General features: G+C 43.8%; 1 protein-coding gene across 2 annotated transcripts in view; it reads right to left on the minus strand.

The window, feature by feature from the left end:
• ANKRD29 (ankyrin repeat domain 29) overlaps positions 1 to 20,694 on the minus strand; it is a 54,503-nt gene that overhangs the window by 18,402 nt on the left and 15,407 nt on the right. For both annotated transcript variants that reach the window (XM_056138156.1, XM_056138157.1), the window contains 4 exons: positions 19,168 to 19,266; positions 14,259 to 14,357; positions 10,953 to 11,051; positions 6,561 to 6,659 (listed from right to left, as the gene is read on the minus strand). In XM_056138156.1, the coding sequence (XP_055994131.1) occupies positions 6,561 to 6,659; positions 10,953 to 11,051; positions 14,259 to 14,357; positions 19,168 to 19,266 (396 nt within the window). The remainder of the gene's footprint in view (positions 1 to 6,560; positions 6,660 to 10,952; positions 11,052 to 14,258; positions 14,358 to 19,167; positions 19,267 to 20,694) is intronic.

The raw sequence follows: 20,694 nt of genomic DNA on the forward strand, positions 1-20,694 counted from the left end.
AGGGTCTTGAAGGAGGATTTGGATATAGCTTGGTGGGACAAATGAGGTGGGTGAGCCAGTCACAGTGATTGCAACTTGAATGGGCATGGCAGTGGGAAAGCTGACTGCAGCTGGAGGGATGTGCATGGCAGCCCCCAGAGGGGACCCAAGGGGGAGCCTGGTTGCACAGTTCCTCGTCTCCTCCAGCCCAGGATGTGGTAATTCCCTGACCCTGTGCCAAGCTGTCTTCACTGGGGCATCTTGGAGGGGGGCGGATTGAGTTTCCCTCCCCACTCCAAGAAGCACCCCGGCAGCCAAAAATCTCCAGAGCCCAACTGCCGCCATACTCAAAGCCACTATCCACATGCTCTCAGATGAGCCTCACCCAAGAGGGAACTGGCAGAAAAAAACTAGGTATGCGGGAACCTGCGATTGAGATCTCCAAGCCTGCTTGGATTGGGACTGCGCCTCCTCCCCCCAGCTCTCCAGTTTTCCAGTAGCTTGGCAGTCACACCCACAAACTTGCCCCCAGCGCTATGTAATCTCATCAATGGTCAAGATCCAGAGACGAAAAACTAAAGCTCCCAGAAGAGAGTGATGCAGAATTTCCTGGAGCGCATGGCCGCACTTGTGGCCGTGCAACCTCTCATATTCTTTTACCATTTACGTACCAATAGTAGCACACATAAGTTTGGTTTTAACATACTTGCTTGTATTCTCTAATATACGGGCTTAAATGGCTCCAGAATGAAATACAATAACCTTCACATACTTCCCTCTTATTGTGGTGGGAAGGTGCTTGGTGGTGGGATTGGTGTTTGAGTATTATACTTTATGAAAATAAAATATATAAAAATTGCAAAAAATTGCAGCCCAGGCTGCAGCGCCCACTCAGGGCTGGCTGTTCTCGCCATTATCTCCACCAGAGGGCAGGCAAGGAGAGGCAGTAAGAAAATTAGACAGGGTGGAAGGCAATGGTTGAGAACTGGTTTCCTATTCTCAACCATTGACAGCAACGAGGTGACCCACCTTATTGCATTTCCTCTGCACATGGAGGGCACCCAGGAAAGGTTGACTCCAGAAGGTGCCCCTGGGCTCAGGCACAGCACCTGTGAGGCATGGAAGGCTGCAGTGCATGGAGCTCAATGACTGGGAGCTAGAACAAGGCTCAGACAGAGCTTCCTGAGGTGGCAGGAGCGGGTGCTGGGAGGGGGATACTGGTGGAAAGTGTGGGCTGGAATGCTGGATCCATCCAACTCTGTCATGAATAGTATTGCAGTCACAGTGCATCAAATAATATTCAAATCAAATTGAGAAAGAAAAAGGAGATAGTATACCATGTAGGGCGTTTGTTTGCCTTGCATGTGGCTGGCGACCTGGGTTCGATCCTAATGGTCCCTCCATGAGCACTGCTGGGCATGGACCCCAAACAAAACAAAAATTAGAAAAAAAATTAAAAGGCAAAGAAAAAAGGAGTAATTCCAGTGGGAATATGGGTCGATGTTTCCCTCAAGGCAACAAGGGAAATGGGAAACAGCAGAGCTGTATATTGGTCTTCCATCATCAATGATAGACATGATTTTTTCATTGAATTGCATGGTGGTTTCAAATATTAGAACATTTCCAGAATTTTCAAACTATTAACTATATATTGCCTATAGGCATATTTTAAATTTTAATCTCATTTAAAAATGAAAGGGAATTAAAGAAAAGGAAAAAAATATTCTTTTAAGCCATAGAGACATCCCCGCCCCCCACTTCCATAGGCTCTGCATGTGTGTGCTCTGCATGGAGGAGGCCCAGGTTTGCAGAATCCCCTGAATATCACATCCAGGAATGACCCCTGAGCACCATGGGGGATGTCCCCCATACACGAGGGACAGAGACAGAGAGACAAAACATATTCCCTTAATTACTAAGCTGCTCGCCAGCCAGAAAACTAGGTGCGGCAGCTCAGCTGACTCTTACAGGCTTGCTGGGACTAGCATCCCATCCATGATCCTGAGCCAGGTGTCTGAGCCTTGTTCTAACTCCCAGTCATTGAGCTCCATGCACTGCCGCCTTCCATGCCTCACTGGTGCTGTGCCTGAGCCCAGGGGCACCTTCTGGAGTCAACCTTTCCTGGGTGCCCTCCATGTGCAGAAGAAATGCAATAAGGTGGGTCACCTCACTGCTGTCTGCCCCATTGCTAAGCACTCAAGAAACTGCAACAAGTTAGGGAATGGGGAAATTTGGCCATACCTGGCAGTGCTCAGTGCTTACTCCTGGCCCTGCACTCAGGGATCACTCCAGGTGATGCTTAGGGCTTACTCTTTTTTTTTCTTTTTTTCTTTTTTTTTGCTTTCTGTGTCACACCTGGCGATGTACAGGGGTTACTCCTGGCTCATGCACTCAGGAATCACTCCTGGTGGTTCTTGGGGGACCATATGGGATGCTGGGAATTGAACTCGGGTCGGCTGCGTGCAAGGCAAACACCCTACCCGCTGTGCTATGGCTCCAGCCCACCAAAATAATAATAATAATAATAATAATAATAATAATAATATCAGGGGCTGGAGGTGAGAGGACTCAACAGTATGTTTGCATGTGGGTGTCCAAGTTCCATCCTTGGGACCACTTGGTTCCTCAGCAAGAGTGACCTCAAGAGAGACCCCCTAGCACAGAGACAAGTGTGCCACTTTGCAACCCCCTCTCAAAAAAAAAAAAGGCAAGAAAGACCCAGAAAGTTGCACTGCTGTTCTTCTGCCCCCAAGGAATCCCTATTTTATAACTCACTATCGCAAAAGCACCAATTTCTTCTGAGCCGGCCTCTCCGCCTTCCAAACAATCCCAGCAGATAACAGCCATTGGGAGGGAATGTCACTTGCTCCCAGACCCGAGGCTGGTCCTCCCCACTCCCAGACCAGGTCACCCACTCTGACCACGTTTTTCTCACTGCCAATGGAGGAAGAGGCATGGTGTGCTGTGGCTACCATGGCAATGATGTTCATACTGTGAGTCACCATGGGCTGCTGCTTCACCATGAGATTCAACTTGGAGTTCGGAAGACCCAATGTACGCCACATTCTCCCTCCCCCTCCCTCCCTCACTCTCTTCCTCCCTCCCCCTTCCTTCCTTTCTCCCTCCCTACTTCCTCCCTTTCTTTCTCCCTCCTTCCTTTCTCTCTTTCTCATTCCTCCTTTCCTTCCTCCCTTCCTTCCTGTCTTCCTTCCTTCCCCTTTCTTCTATCCTTCCTTTCTCCATCCCTTCCTTCTCTCTCTCCCATCCTTCCTTTCCCTCACTCCATCTCTTCATCTCTTTCTCCTTCCTTCCTTCCTTCCTTCCTTCCTTCCTTCCTTCCTTCCTCCCTCTCTAGATCCCGTCTCTTTCCTTTCTTTCTTTCTTTCTTTCTTTCTTTCTTTCTTTCTTTCTTTCTTTCTCTTTCTCGTGGAAAGTAAGTGCGTTAACCCCTGTGCTATATCTCTGGTTCCTACTTTTTTTTTCAATAATGGGCCCACTCCCAGGAGTGCTTGGGGGGGACAAACAGTTCCAGGAATCGGACTCAAATCTCACACATGCTCGGCTTACGCTCTACCTCCTGGGCCATCTACTGACCCAAGAAATATTGGAAATATAAATGTAATCTTATATCAACTTATTTTTTTCCTGGAAAACAATACCTTAGCTACAGGTACAATATAACCTATTTTCTGTAGGATAACACTCTTTTGTCTTTCCTCAGGTAGCTTAGGTTTGTCAGGTCACACCCATCTAAGGACACTGAACTTGTATTATAAGCAATGTCCTTTCTGTGTGGACACAGGAAGACAGTTAATATTATGCTTTGTAATTTGGGAGTTGATTGACTCCGAATAATATTTACTCCTGGGCATATGATTTCTTGACTCAGTTGCCCTTAGTTCCTAGCACCCCAAAAGCAGGGTCCCGACAAGGGACTGAATGGACCCAGGGCAAGCTGTGAGCTACTCTGGCATCGAAATGGGCCAGGCCAAAGAGCCACAATACTGAACTATAAGTTGAGGGCATGGTCATGGACAAATGCTGTCATGATCCAAAAGTAAGTAACGATGAGACTAGGACCCTGCTGGAGCTAGGAAGATTAACCTGGCCTGAGGACTGCGGAATGTATAGTGAGATGTTCTCAGGAAGAACCAAACTAAATTTATATCTCTTACTGTGCTCATACAGAATGACATTGCTAGAAATATTAGAAGTAGATTTATTACAACTATTTAAGTAGATTACTAACTGAGGGAAGAACACACCCTTGTTGGGATCCCACCCTTGAGCGGATCTCCTAATAATCTGGAGTAATCTCTTTAGATGAGATTTTATCCTTAATCTCCTAGAGGAGTGGTAAGACCTCTCTTTGTTGATTTGTCAATATTCAACCCACCTTTATGTCACCGCCTTACATGATTGCTATATAAACTAAGACTGTAAGCTCGGAGAGGAGAGTCAGAAGCAAGAGAGCTCAGGCTCCAGAGATCCAGAGTCAGAGCCAGAAGGAGAGAGGTTCCAAGATTGGGGCCCAGGAGAGAAGGAGGCAGAGAAAGACAGGAGTGAAGAGGATTGGAATAAACTACTATTGATATAGACCGGTCTGGCCCTCGTTTCTTCTTCCGTCTGTCCTTGGCCAACAGCCGTTCTGATCCAGGCCACACACAGCGGCTCAGAAGCACCGAACGCAGGCAGTGAGACAGTGTCATCCAGTGAGACCGTGAACACACAACCTTCGGCGTGATAAGATTTTACAATTTTCTAGATTTGTCTAAGTGCTAACAATTCTTTCAGAAGGATGCGTAGTCTGGGAGCAGTACAGCTAGATGGCAGAGTTGCATCTAAAATTCAGGATTCCCAACCTCCAAGGCACTTTGCCCAACGCACTTCCTTTTCTCTCCCTTATGCAACTGGACTTTTATTTTTCTTTCCTCTTTTTGGTTTTTGGGAAATACCCAGTGGTGCTCAGGGGTTACTCCTGGCTCTGCACTCAGAAATTACTCCTGATGGTGCTTGTGGGGATGTATGGGATGCTGGGGATCAAACCCGGGTCAGCTGTATGGAAGGCAAACTCCCTCCCCACTGCAGTATCTCTCCAGCCCTGTCAACTGGCCTTCTAGACTGAAGAAGGCTCTGCCAATCCCTGTGACTGGGGAGACAGCTCAGCAGGTAGGAGTGCATGTTCTGCTTCACTCCAGGCCGTGCCTGAGCACCTCAAAGTGAGCCCGATACTGGCACCAGGTTCCAAGCACTGTCATGTGCCCAGCCCCAAACACAACACTTTCCATCAACCATGGTGTTTCTCGAGCTCTGCATCTTGTTAACGTGAAGGTGCCCACAGGGCAGACTGCCACACAGTGCAGTGAACCTAGTCTGGGGACACTTACTTTTAAGAAGTCAGCCGGACTTTAGAAAACTACTTTTGAGAGAATATATATATATATATTTATTTATATACATAAATTATGTGTATAATTTATAAATTATATATATTTATATATAGCACTATACCACTGTCCTCCTGTTGATCATCGATTTGCACGAGAGGACACCAGTAATGTCTCACAGCAAATTATGAGACTTGCTGTTACTGTTTTAGGCACATCAAACACATCATGAGTAGCTTGCCAGGCTTTGCTGTGTGGGCGAGATACTCTCTGTAGCTTGCTGGGCTCTCCGAGAGGGGCAGAGGAATCGAACCCGGTCAGCCACGTGCAAGGCAAATGCCCTACATTGTGCTATCGCTCCAAATCAGGGGCCAGGGGCTGTTCTTGACTCTGTGCTCAGGAGTTACCCCTGGCAATACTCAGGGGACCAAATGGGGAATGGGGAACTTGAACCAGGGTGGTCGCATGCAAGGCAAGCTCCTTAATCCCTGCACTACATCTCTCTGAACCCAATGATAATCTTACCTTAATCTGAAAAGTTCTGTCAAAAAATATTTGTCAAAGATAGAGTGCCTAGATAAAAAAAGGGAATTCTAATGCTTGATACTTGAAAGGCTTTTTTTTTTTTGGCCACATTTATAAATGTGGCTCGTATTAACCTTAAATTTTTATCTTTAAATATCAATGGATGGATTTGCCAGGTGTCAGTGAATGCTGTGATCATGTTGTAAATGTGAGAGGTGGAGGTGCAGGTGCTATAAATGATCCCAGTGCCATGGATGCCTTGCCTTTGTGGCTTGTGGGAAGAAGGGAGGGCAGAGCAATAGGGCAGCATGTGGCTGGAGGGATGGGGCAGGTAAGGCAACCTGCTCCCCCTCCCCCCCCCACTATTTACCCAGCCCCAGCAAGCTCACTCTCACTGGCGTGGTGCGGCCAGAATCTATTTGAACAGGAGGTGGCAGAGTGTGTACTTGACTTCAAACACCACGTCCTAGGGTTTTAAAGGTAGTGAAAGGTGATGTCAACTGGATTTTACAGGCTTTCCGGTGAGCCCCCAGCCAAGAACAGGAGAAAGTCTGGTCACTGATTAACGTTTCATCCTGGGGTTTAAGGAACACCTAGCTAGCTGGTTAGCTTCTGTGGATGCTACTGCGGCCGGGCCCACCCCCACCACTCCCTAAAGGTGAGCATTACCTGTCTTGGTTGGTTGACTTTTGCTCCTGAAGATAACAATAATCGAATAACATCCAAGTAACCCCCTTGAGCGGCCAGGAAGAGTGCAGTTGCTCCATCCTGACAGAGAAAAAAATTGGAAACGTGAAAAGGGGTCTTTCACATTGATTGTCAAAGACACCAACTATATTGGGCCTGAGAGATAGTACAGTGGTAAGGTGCTTGTTTTGCACACGGCTGACCCTGGTTCAATCCCTGGCACCGCCTATGATCCCCTGGGGCATAGTTTGGAGTAGCTCCTGACATCATCTGTGTAGCTCAAACTGCACCTCCTTCTCCCTTCACATTAGATTCGAATTATGTGCACATTTAACATAGGTTTCCATCCCCCAACCTCAAGAATAGCCAATATTTTATTTTTGAAGAAAGGTTCTAAAGCATCAGATTAAATCCGGCTTTGAGGTTAAGTTTAAAATAGTTTCATAAGGGTAAGTTGTAACATCTGCAATCACTGTTTTTCCACAGAGCCAGTCATTGTTTCTCTTGTCCACACTAACTGACTTCTTTCTCATTAGCTGCCTCCTCTTCTGTTGCATAATCTGGGCTCTCCCCCTTTTCAGGCAGATTAAAAGTACATACATTTAATAGGATTTTCTGTTTCAATCCTTTCGTCAAGTAAAAATTCAGTGTTGGTTAAAGGAATCAGCTTTAATAAAAAAGAACAAACACACTCAGATTCATTTTGTGAGTTCTTAAAAAGGTGAGAAAAAGTGTTATTTTATTACTAGGGTTCTTTCCTTTTCTTGTCTCCTTTAACCACATCTTTTCAACATGTAATTTTATCAAGTTTTAAGACCTAAGATGCTTTCAGAATACTGCCCAAGTAAGATTATTCAGTCATTTCCTTCTGACAACCCCAAAGACACCAACAATGCCTATAAATACAACTAACCAATTAGGAAGAAAAGTCCACGCAAGCTCTCATTTTCCAATTTTCTTATTCTTATTTTTATCAGGCAATGTCTTCCAGGAATCTCACTTTTCTTGACGGCGCTTTATCAGGGAATTTCAGTAAACTCATGGGTCAATGGAGAGCTGGGATCCCTCACTTCACACAGAGAACATTCACAGAACATGAGCTTCATTATTTTTAGCTCACAGTGGAAAACCCGGAGAACATCGTAGTGGAAAACGCTTAGCTAACCCAGCTAATTATCTTCCTTGTCACCAGGAACCCTATCCACCAAGAAACACCATCACTAACATACAAAGCAGAGTTCCTGCAAGTCTAACCAGGCAGAGGAGACTGATTTCCAGTGGGTGTGGGTTGGACTCCCCATGGAGCAATCATTAAAAGCTTAATATCAGCCCACAGAGCTTTCTAAGCAGATGTTCGAGACCCAGACAGTGTTTTCAGCTGCTCCTGTTTTTTTTTTTTTGTTTGTTTGTTTTTTTTCTTTTTGGGTCACACCCGGCAATGCACAGGGGTTTACTTCTTTCTGGCTCTGCACTCAGGAAATACCCCTGGTGGTACTCAGGGGACCATATGGGATGCTGGAAATAGAACCTGGGTCAGCCCTGTGCAAGTCAAACGCCCTACCCACTGTACTATCACTCCAGTCCCTTCAGCTGCTCCTTCTTCCACTGCCACAAAAAGCCTATCAGTTCTCAGTTGCTGATAACTTGGAGGAATTTTCTGAAATGGGTACTCATGAATTGGATTTACTTTACTGTGCATTACAAATTTCCATTTGAAGATGCTTTTAGGGATCACTAAGCAGGATCCCTTATAGCTCAACTATTTTTTTTTTCAACAAAAACACAGTTTTGATAAAGGTAAAAGTCAACATAAAATAGAAGTTTTAGTGCATAAAATTTATTGAGTCACTTTATAACAAGAATAAACTAAGGTAATGCGTCCCTCCAAACTCTAAATTTCTCTCTGCTACCCAGATGAGTCTTAGGGAGAGCTGTTTCTATCAGGGCAAAATCTACTCCACAGGAATTCCCACTCAGAAACTATACCCCTAAAACACAGAGTTAGAAACTAACATTACCTTAAAAAAATAAATTTTTAAAAATATCAAGTAATATTTTTTCAAAAAAATTTTTTTTGGCTTTTCCTATTCAATCTGTACAGACTTATACTAATTCATCATCTCAGGTATAGTTCACTCCACTTTTCATTTCATTTCATTTCATCATCCTGTTATTCGTTGATTGGCTCGAGCAGGCCCCAGTAACGTCTCTTTCATCCTAGCCCTGAGATTATATTCAAGGCTCTTTAGGAGAATGAGACCCATCATTGTTACTGGTATTTGGCATATTTGGTGCACCACGGGGAGTTTGCCAGACTCTGCCCTGTGGGCAGGCTATATTCGATAGCCTGCAAGTTTGTCCAGTTGTTCACTCCACTTAAAGCCAAAGAAATATCCAAGACCTTTAGAACTAAGTTTCCTAGACTCTGGAACAAGGAACAAAACTCTGGGCCTCTGATTCCTCCTAGCTGAGCTATCTCTCTGTCCCAAAGTGGCTTTATTTTTCTCCCCCCACCCTTTTTTTTGAACACTGAACCCTGAAATACTCCATGCTTATTATTGACTCTATGCTCAGAGGTTGCTCCTGGTGGTGCTCACGGTATCATATGCTGTGCTGTGCAAGTGCCTTACCCTTAGACGATCTCTTCAGCCAGTATTTTTTAAAGCTCCCTAAGGTGTTCTCATGGTTGGTCGGTTGGTCAGAGTTAATCATCACTCCTTGACCATTATCTAGTCATTTGGATATTCAACTGGTAATGCCGCAGGCTCAAAGGGTATTCCGAATTTTGAAGTGCAAAAGGTATTGCTAGTTGCTATATACTTCAAAGAAGTCTGTGATTTGTCAAACCCTGTAAACTGATTTGTCAAACCCTGTAAACTCCGGAAAGGATATTCAAATGGAAAAGTTCACACCTACACATCTCATTACTTGTCTTTGAGAGTCTAGTGCCCGAGGCATACATGCTCATGTCTAGTGGTAGGGCCTCTTGAGACCAAGGTTTCTAGATAATAGGAAGCAGGAATTCTTCTATTAACCAGGTGACTCTGTCAAGTCACTTCATCTCTCTAGATTTTATTTTCTTTCCTATTAAAATGGAACAATGTTTGCCATAAATCCTACAGAATTATAGTGACGCTCAATTGAAGTACAGCTGATCAAGCAAACCCTTGGGAAAAGTACTAATTGCCAATTAGCGGCAAACAGACTCACACCAGCAGTGGATGCTCTTCCAAAGTCAGTGGCATGCGGGTATTTCAGTGGTCTACATATGTGCCACCTCATTCAAATGACCCAATCTTCTCATTTTTATGCTTCCCCCTTTAAATGAATGCCACAACAGAATTTATTTTGTTTCCAGCATATGTGTACATTAGACTTATTATATTCTAAATAAATGGGACCTGAAAGGTAAATGGAGGAGTAAAGCTACTTGCCTTGAAGAAAGCCAACCCTCGTTCTATCCATGACATCCCATGTTTCCCTGACCCCTGTCAGAGTGGTGCCTGAGCAAAGAACCCGGAGTAAGCCCTGAGCACTGCTAGTATAACTCAAAAGCTCCCATCCCCCAAGAATGCATTATGTAATGTCTGAAGATTCTAATTGCCAAGGTATATAAAATATCTCAAGTGCAAAAGATTTTAACGGGTAGAATAAAGATGAGCACATAAAGTTAAATGATTTCTATATAGATTTTTTGGGGGGAAGCACGCCTGGTTGTGCTGAGGGCTTACCCCCGGCTTTGCACTCAGAAACCACTCCTGGCAGGACCTATTTTCCACACACCACAGGTGCTTATATCTATCTATATGTATATATGTATATATATATCTTCTCTCTATATATAATATATATATAATATATATATAATATATATATTATATATATATAGCACTGTAGCACTGTCCTCCCATTATTCATCAATTTTGCTTGAGCGGGTACTAGTGACGTTGTCTCCATTGTGAGACTTGCTGTTACCGTTTTTGGCATATCGAATATGCCACAGGGAGCTTTCCAGGCTCTGCCATGTGGGCGGGATAGTCTCGGTAGCTTGCTGGGCTCTCCAAGAGGGACGGAGGAATCGAACCCGGGTCGGCCACTTGCAAGGCAAATGCCCTACCTGCTGTGTTATCGCTCGAGCCATATGTGTGTGTATATGGAGGAATGATGATTAAGTATTTCCCTAACATTCTTTGATTGACTGATTGCTTATTTTTTGTTTTGGGTCAGTCAATAGTGCTCAGGGCTTACTCCTGGCTTGGTGTTCAGGGATCACTCCTGGAAGGGCTTGGGGGACCTATGAGGTGCGGAGGACAGGGTCATACCTCCAGTACTATCTCTCCAGCCCCTTTACCATCCTGTGGGAATGGTACTCACATAAAGTTGGTCGTGGATGTTGGCGCCATGCTTCAGCAGGGTCTCCACCACCTGCATGTGCCCATACTGGCTGGCAGCCAGCAAAGCGGTGCCCCCGTCCTAGACACAGGCAACATGAGACGCATCAGAAAGAGCACCCGCGCAACTCCCACCAAGCAGGAAATAACACAAAACAACCAACTCATTTCTTCTCCCTCATCCTTTCTATGTGTTCCCTGAAATCATGACGGAGTCAGTATCACCAACATTGTTATGTTGTATTCTTAAATATGTTGTATTCATGCTTGAATATGTTCTAGCTGCTTGACTAACTTTTGATTTATTTGGAAATCTCCCATCTTAAATGCAGAATTAGTTTCCCTTTCAAAGTAGGAAACAGAACAGAAAGTCTGGATTAATCAGTTCCACTTTCAAATGACTAGCAAGGTCCCCTGTGACTTCCAGTCAGAAACCCTCTTGACCGGGAGAGGAAGGGGCTTGTATGGAATAATTCTCTGGGACTGTTTTCATGGGGAAAGACCTGCATCCATTAGGAGAGCAGGTTCCTGTACTGGGAGATGGCCCAAAGGGCACGGGCTGTGCACACGGGCGCCCTGGGTTTGATACCTAGCATTACCAGGAGTGATCCCAGAGCACTGAGTGGGATACAGCTACCAAGCACTGCCAGGTGTGGCCTGCAAACAAAACAACATAGAAGAGATAACTCCAACATATTCCACGTACCTCTTACTATTCTACGTAGTACCTTCCTTGAACATAGGCCAATCAGTCTAGATCTCTTTCAACCTGCAGGCTAATCGACACAGGGCACTCTAAATAGAAGTGGGCTGGTGTGGAACAGGACACTCCTTTCTTCAATCGACTACGCTTTTATCTCCATGGCCTAAATTAAAATGAGCTTTGTGCCAACCATATCGTACTTGTGACTCATTGAATTTGTGGTCTACTGAAATCTATAATGATTTTTCTCAAGTGTTACAGCAGAAGCACTGTCTTTCCCCACTGAGGATTGTGATGTGGCTGGAACTGTGAAGTGGTGTATTGTAAGCTCATTGTAAAAAAAAAAGGGACATTAAAAAAATTTTTTTAATTGAATCACCATGAGATATACAGTTACAAAGTTGTACATGACTGGATTTCAGTCATACAATGTTCTAATGAAAAATGAAGTTAAGGTGATTTCTGAGTCTGAACATAGGATGCCGATTCAAAATGCCTCATTTCAGAATCCCATTCTCAGAGAGTCTGAGGGGTGAAAAACAGCCTTTGGACCAGTCATGTTAGGTGATAGTGCCATTCTTTGGAACCTCATTTGGAGTAAAAGCTCCCACACTACAAAAAAAAGTTCCTGGGCCCTCACACAGGCAGGTAAGATGTGGGGATATAACACCTGAATGAGTAAGACAGAGCACACTGTGTGTGTGGGGGGGGGGGGGGAGGCGAGCACTTAAGTTGTGTTTTGTGGGGAGTGGAAGAGACTGAAAGGCATCAGGAAATGGTTTAATAGTGCCAATGAGCATCAATGTGACCATGTTTTTTTCTGTCACTTTTCCCAGCCCTTTGCTTAATGAAGCAAGGTAACAGATAAAATATGAAGACTGTCATAGAAAAATGGCTATCTTTCCTTTTTAAACACACACTTTGGGGAGACAGATGTGATAACAGAACAACTGTTACTACAAAGTCATCTTTGATGGCAGGCTCACCCTAAAACTCAAAGCCTCCTGAAGTGTTCTTCTTTCCATGCAAAGCTCCGGGACACCTGCAGCTGACCTAATGGAAACGTGTGGGACTGCTCCCTCTGGCCCGTGTTCCATGGATCTCTGGAACAGCCCAAACTGGCTCAGGCACAAAGAATTTAAACCAGCGTTAACTTGTCACCCAAGAAAACTGAGGCAGTCATATGGTCACACATGATCATTCTGACTTGATTCAAAGCTTAATGTATAGAAGTTCCTACTAGTAGTTGCATCACTTTTATAATAAAAATAAAGAATAAATAGTACATGTACATGTATGTTTTGGATGATTGCATATTATACTCAGCATATTTGGGGCCATATGCAACTGTCCAATGGCAGATTTCAGAAAAGAGAGAAATCCTATCTGAAATTCAGATTTTGTAACAGAAAAAAAAAACCCCTGGGAGCTCCCTTGAGATCAAAATATCATATAAATGAATTAAGAAAACAAAAAAATTTCCACTGGAGCAATTTTTTCCTTAGTTCCTGAGAATTCCTAAGTATGCATCAACCAGGAATAAGAGAATAACTAGAAAGTGTTACAGCACGGACTGGAAAGGTAGTACAGAAGGTAAGGTACTTGCCTTCCATGCAGCATATCTGGGTTCGATCCCCAGTATCCCATATAGTTCCCCAAGCACTGCCAGGAGTAATTCCTGAGTGCAGAGCTCAGTAACTCCTGAGCATCTGGGTATGCCCCCCCCAAAAAAAAAGATATGGCAGTTCGAGTTCTTCTACTACCACACACTGTCATGTAAAATTATATTGTGAACACAAAGTTGATCTGTTTTCCATCTCAGTTTTCTTATCTATATGTTAAATTTGGAGAATTAATTACTTCCTTCGGGGAAGAATCATAGGTTGGGGCTGTAGCTCAGTGTAGAATTCATGCTTTGCATATGTGAAGTAGAGAGCAGTTAAAATATTCTGGGTTCAATTCTCGGCATAAAAATAATAAAAGGAAAATCCATGATTTCTTTACCAATCATATAAAATATAGTCATATGTTACATCTTTTAGGAGGATAGCTCAGAAAGTAAATGCCTGGTAAATCACCCTTTTTTAGAAACTCTCCAATTCACTAGGATTGGTTTAATACATCCGACATTCCTATCATCCCTGGTATTAACCTTAAAGCAGAAAAAAAGTACATGAAAACAAGAAAAATTAATAAACAGCTGCCAATGCAGTTCTCCTAAGAACAAAATTTAGTGCATCAGAATAGGAAGCTACTAGCACAAGAAAAAACTCTGAGTAATAATCCATAAAATTCCCCAATTGGGAGCACAGAGTAAAACTACCAAGTTTTGCCATGCCAGGGATCTAAGCCAGGCTCTAAATCATGCAAAGTGCCTGCTTTACTGCTGAGATCCAAAGCACCATGTTCTGAATAGAATCCCTAGGGTAACTCATGAATCGGAACAAGCAGCCTCATGAAACTCGTTGCATGGCCTGAAATCTTATTGAAAGAGAAGTACAAATTCACACTACACCTGAAGACAAATGGATTCTCATGGCATGGGAAATTTTACAACAGGGTGTGATGCCAAAAAAGTTGTCTTACTTTGGTTCTGCACTCAGTCGATGCTCCAAATTCAAAGAGAAAGCGCACAACGTCATTGTGGCCTTGCTGGGCTGCAAAAAACAGTGCGGTGGTCCCTGACTGGGAGAGGAAAGAAGGTTGGTAGTAAAAGAAATTGGTCATATTACACTAGGCTCAAACACTGCGAAAACAAAGCAAAATAACATCCTTGCAGAAAAGCCAGGAGAAAACAACATTTGAATTGATTCTATTTTGTGTTAGAAATGATAGAGTGAATGGAAAATTTTAGTCTTGGAATCATAGGATGAATGGTTAATGCACAAAAGATAGGTTACCCATCTTAATTCCCACAAATCATGAATGTAAATTTATATATGGCAAAGATGTAAGTAACTTCAGAATGACAGACTAGCGCCTTCAAGCCTTGTAGGCTTTCAAGCCTGGCTCACATGTCCAGTATCATATATGGTTCTCTGAGCCCCATAGGGCATTACTGAGCACAGAGCCAGGATTAGCACCTGAGAACCACCAGGTGTGGCCCAAATTACAACACCCCTCCCCTCAAAACAAAATAAAATAGGCTTTTTATTAGGTATTTTTTCCACATTTCTAATACTTTTTTTAACTTTACTTTTATAAAGGTATTCATAATAATTTATTACATTCAATATTCCAAACCAATCTCACCACCATTACATCTTTCCACCACCATTATTTTGAATTTTCCCACCACTACCCAAGTCTGCCCCAAAAGGCAGATCCTAAATAATTTATTTTGTATTGCTTGTTATAAATGATCCACTAAAAATGATCTGAAAAGCTTTCCTTAGAAGGAAGTGTGTGGAAATTGTTTTTATCTCACCTTGGAGCCATTAAGCCCTTGTATAAGAGATTACTAACATGTTGTTACAGGTTGAGCCTTGTGTGCTAATACATATGTATCTGATCGAGATAGGTTGCCTTCTATTTTATGCTCCATCAAATGTGGTGTGCTACTGTTGGTACATCAGTGGCACAAAGTATGAGATAAAGCTCCAGGAATTTTTAAATTTTTAATAGGGTGACAGAGTTGCAGTTAAATTTTTAATTGGATGGTGACTTTAGGGTCTGGAGGCATCTCTGCAGCTTGTGGCTCACTTCTGAGATTTATTTGTGAGTCTCTAGATCATGGGCTTTAATGAGCTTATATGCCACCAAAAGCATGACTGCCAGGCACGTGGAAGCACAGGGATATGGGGGGAGGGCGCCCATTCCCGACTCCATGCGAACCTGGAGATTTCAGCCACGAAACCCGCATTGTATAGGTGGTTTTGCCTAGCTACTTACAATCAGTATGCTTAGAGTAAGAGAGACTTTTGAAAGTGTTTTTTACAGAAGTGTGGTGTCCCTCAGAAACTCAGTCTCTTGTAACTCTAGAATCCCTTTGAATGTCATATACACCCAGGACTAAAATTCTTTTTGTGGGGTACTGAGTACTCCCAAGCAGTACTCAGGGGGCCCAAGGGCAATGCCAGTGATTCTTGGCCCAGCACATGAGGACCCAAGGATGCAGTGCTGCTCAGGACTGTGGGATGGGTTCCACGAGGGCCATACCCCATAATGCTTGGAGGCCTCCAAGTTCTATTCAGATACTTAGGGGGGCCGTGTGGATCAAATTGGGATCAGTTATAACCTCTGTGTGATGATGCCAGCCCCACAAAGTCTCAAATTTATTTACTGGAAATATAAACTTAATTATTTGAGAAATAATCATTTAAAAAATGAGACAGGTTTGGCTAAGCTATGATGTTTGGTAAGTTATGACTATTAAATTCATGTTCTTCTTATGATTTTCACTATTTATGAAGGGTTATGAAAGCCCCTTGCAAAGCCGAGGGGAATCTATATTCTTTTACTGCAAAACAAATGGATCTTTGTTCCAAAAGCACACTCCACAATGCCACAAAGGCACCCTCAGCTTCCAAAGAGATAAATCGAGACTGAGGCTTCCCTCTGTCTTAGCAGTTCTATCTAAAAACTTAATCAGACTGGATGTCTTAACTTAATCACTTGACTTGATCACTTGACTTCCCGTTAATCATCGATTTGCTTGAGTGGGCACCAGTAACATCTCTATTCGTCCCTGTCTCGTGCTAGTGTAGCCCAATGGCGTCTGTTCATTCTAGGAACACGAAGAACCTCAAACCAATCGTTTAGGGTCTTGACGAAGAAGTCTGACCATATTGTAGGTGGGCAGCCATGCGGTCTTTTGACGTCCTGTGGAATCCAGTTGGTAATGGCTCTAGTCCAGCGGTTGTCTCCAAATCTCATTATGTGTCCAGCCCATCTGATTTTCGACACCTTGGCAAAGGAGACAGCGTCCCTGATTCTTGACCATCGACGGATTCTTTCTCTCATTTGAGTGAAACGTGATACTCCAAGCATAGCTCTTTCGATTCATCCTTGGGAGACCTGAATAGCGTTCTATCCTATTTTCATAGGGCCCAGTTCTCTGACGTGTATGTTAATGCAGGAAGAACAGTGGAATTGGAGAGATGTGCCCAGAGCCGGAGGTTCTTCATCCTCTTAGCTATTTCTTCGACGCTCTTAAAAGTGTTCCAAGCCGCTCTCTTCCTCCTGTGCAACTCAGGTGCCAGGTCATTCGTCATGTTGATGTACACATAACTAGGTACACATAACTGTTGCATTTGGAGATGGTCGTTTCATTGAGAGCGAATGGAACGTCAGGAACAAGACTGTTTCTCATAAACATTATCTTCGTGAGATTCAGCTGCAGTCCGACCTTTCCACACTCATGGTCGAAGTCGGCCAGCATTTGTGCCATGTGGCTAATGTTAACTTAATAATTAATAAGATTGGTGTGGCTTCAGGAAATTCAGGGCACCAACAGGAACTCATTTGAACCACACTATTTACTTCTAAACTCAGCGTACTTTGGTTGTCAAGGGCCATTATGTTCAATAACTTTCATCTCTAAGAATATTAGCTGAGTAATTTGGGCCCAAATGAATAAAGAACCATTAAAAAAACATACACTGGCTGGAAATCAAACAAATGTTTCTTTTAACCTTCCAACTATTCTCTGTTGCTCTGAAGAGATATTTGTGCCTGTTGCTCTTGCTTTTCAGGACTTTTTTTTTTTTTTGGTAAACAAATTGTGGCTCATACTGCTTTTATTAGGAAAAAAGTCTTTTCTTAGAGTGTTAGTCTAAACAAAACAATGAGAGAAAAGAATAGAGCAAAATGTAAAAACTGGGGGAATGTGGAACTATAATTCTAAATGGCTCCACTTTCCTCCAAGAAAATTTCATGCTGAAATAAAAATAAAAACAGTGATCTGAGGTTATGGAAATTGCTCATGAGAATCTAAGAGAAAGCGTATTGGATTTGTTGCAGTTTCTATACTATTTCTCTTAATAGACCAGGCTTGCTAATTCAAGCAACCAAGAACTGTGCTCCAGATTTTAGCAGCCCAAGGTCATTCTCCCATGAACCACAGTCCAGGTGAAACCCCAAAGGGGAGATGGGAGGGACGTTCAGACGCTCCACGGAACTCAGGGACCGGCTTATGCCTGATGAGGCTCCATCAGGATGGATTGGTGGGCTGTGGTGGCTGGCATGGAAGATGGGGTACATTGCTTGATGAAAGGTTGGCAGATCAATTATTCTTCCTGAAACCACCACTACAGGCCTGTTCCTACTTAAGAGAAGCTCCAGAATGAACTGGAAAAATACATCAGTGGCTTGAGCTCATACTGTGCCTGTCGAAGGCCCAGGTTTGATCCCCAGCCATGCATGTGGGCAACCCTGGAGCACAGATGCAAAAGTAGCCCCTGAATTGGGTGTGAGGGGAGAGTTGGGAGAGAGGGAGAGAGGGAGTGAGAGGAAGAGAGACAGAGAGAGATAGGAGAGAGAAGAGAGGGAGAGAGGAAGAGAGTGAGGGAGAGAAGAGAGGGAGAGAGAGAGGGAGAGAGTGAGAAAGGGAGAAAGAGAGGGAGAGAGAGAGAAAGAGGGAGAGAGCAAGAGCGAGAGTGATTACAGCAGCAAGCCAAGAGCTGTAATCTGTCCTGGAGCTTGCCCCAGCATGACCAACTTGGGGCTGCAGCTGTGGGCTGGGAGGTGAGTCACTACAGGGTGACCTGTGGATGTGAATCCACACAGGCTAATTTATCACTCCCTGGAGAGGCTCAGACATAGAAAAGCCTTCCTCATCTGACTCCAGCCTCTGTCTTCCATTCTTTTTCTCCACAGATTCTCTGGTCAGATGGAACTGCTAAGACTGTTCATAACTGAAGGCAACATGGGAACAGGATCACATTTCTGCCCTCCATTCACCATGAGACTTGTAGGGGAAACAATGAATACGTGGTTAGAGAAGTCCCTTCCAACGTGGTTCAGACAGCTGGAGAGGTGAGCCTCACTCAAAGAGCACCTGAGAACGGAGTCAGGAGTCAGCCCCGAATACTGTAGAATCTGATCCTCCAAGTTGCCAAAAGTTCATAAATAATAATAGTAAAGCTAGAGAGAGCATTGCATACATTAGACCAGAATCATTCATCTGTATGTAACACCATCAATTTTCTGATTCTTGGACACAGTCAAGTCAAAATATGCAATAAGGCAACACAGCATCAGTGTCATATAGAGGAAAAACAGCAAGGACCACTCATCTTTTGGGGAGAAGATACACTTAGCGAAGCTCAGAGGTTACTCCTGGCTCTGCACTCAGAATTACTCCTGGCAGTGCAAGGGGGATCATAGAGGGTGCTGGGAATTGAACCTGGGTTGGCCATGTGCAAGGCAAGTCCCTCCCTGCTGTGCTATCTCCCCAGCCCCAAGGATCACTCATCTTTCTTACCAACTGATTCTTGTGAAAACTTGGCTGACTTTTACATCCCATTCATTGTGATGCAAGGCTAAAGTAACCTACCTCCCTCTGGAGATTGATGTCTGCACCCTGCAGCACGAGCTCCCTCACACAGCCGAAATGTCCTGCGTAGGAGGCGACCATGAGGAGTGTTGTGCCATGCTGATGGAAGAGACACAGGTGACAGTCAGGTGGAAGGGGGGGGGGGGGTATTCTGGAGAACAGCCTGAGTCTTTAGCTCTACTCAGGACACAGCCAAATGCCAAATTTCTGGTAGCAATTAAGGTGCCCATGAATGATCGTATATTGCAGACTAGCCAGGATAAAGCAAAGCAACAAACAGCTGTGATGGGAATCATCCATCACAAAAACTGTCTTCCCTTGCCTTTAGAAATGCAGTCCAAGTAAACCAGGATGATTGCATTTGACGGCTGTGGTGCAGTGTAATCATCTCATTTTATCATTCAGAGCAAATGATTTCTAAGCTAAAACACTATTACTAAAGGACACTAAATGGCCAAGTAGTCCTCAGTGGCTTTCTGAGTTTGGGTGTCTCTACTGTCAAACCCAGGTAAAGATTAAAGGCATCTTGAGGAAATGCGAGGCAACAGAAGAGTCAGGAGTCTGGGGTTCAAGTCTGTATTTGCCATCTACAGGGCAACTTAGGGCAAGCTGTGTCAGTGAAGGGGCTACCTGGTCTCATCTTTAGGAGGAAGGTTAGATGAGGTGATCACTTAAGGTGTCTGCCAGGTCACCCAGCATCTGAGGCATATCCACAGAAGTGGTCTCTCTCCCATAGAAAAGATACAGTTTTTCAGAGGGGTCTGAATTTTAACCTCAACCATTGACACTACATACTCAGCTTTTGAAGAGTGGTTGTCAAGAAAGAAAGACTGTTCCAATCAGAGGAAGGTTCATGGGAAAGAGTGGGAATTGACCCTCAGCTCACCACAGCTTCAGGATTCTGGAGGAAGACAGTAGACTTGAGGTCACTGATAGTATGTTCTGGATAGAGTTTATACCTACCTTCAAAGGCTGCAATGTGAGAAGTAATAAAAGACTCTGATTAAGTTTAATGAGAAAAAAAAAGAAAAAAATCCAGGAAGAATGCTTAGCCTAGTAATGGTAGATATTAATTTAGTAAATGTTACATGTTAAAATAATGGTATGATGGGGCTGGAGCACAGCAGGTAGGGTGTTTTCCCTGCACGCGGCAGACCCAGGTTTGATTCCGGCATCCCATATGGTTCCCCGGGCACTGCCAGGAGAGATTTCTGAGTTCATGAACCAGGAGTAACTCCTGTGCATCGCTGGGTGTGACCCCCCAAAAGCAAAAATAAATAAATAAAAAATGGTATGAAACTTCAATGAATGCTAACACTAGACTTGTATTGATTTCTGTGAATGACAATGCTGGTTTGAAGAAAGTCCTGTTTGCTCTATATAAAAGATAAATGTAGAGTCAAAGAAAAATCTGATAATGCCCTTCCTTATCTTTTCTACCCCATCTGACCACACTTGGTATTTTAATATAAGGCCCTTAGGAAGCTGGCTGTAAGTCCATTACTCAACTGAACATCTTCTTCCTTA

Source organism: Sorex fumeus, unplaced genomic scaffold (genome assembly GCF_029834395.1).
Source record: "Sorex fumeus unplaced genomic scaffold, SorFum_2.1 ptg000128l, whole genome shotgun sequence".
Lineage (NCBI taxonomy): Eukaryota > Metazoa > Chordata > Mammalia > Eulipotyphla > Soricidae > Sorex > Sorex fumeus.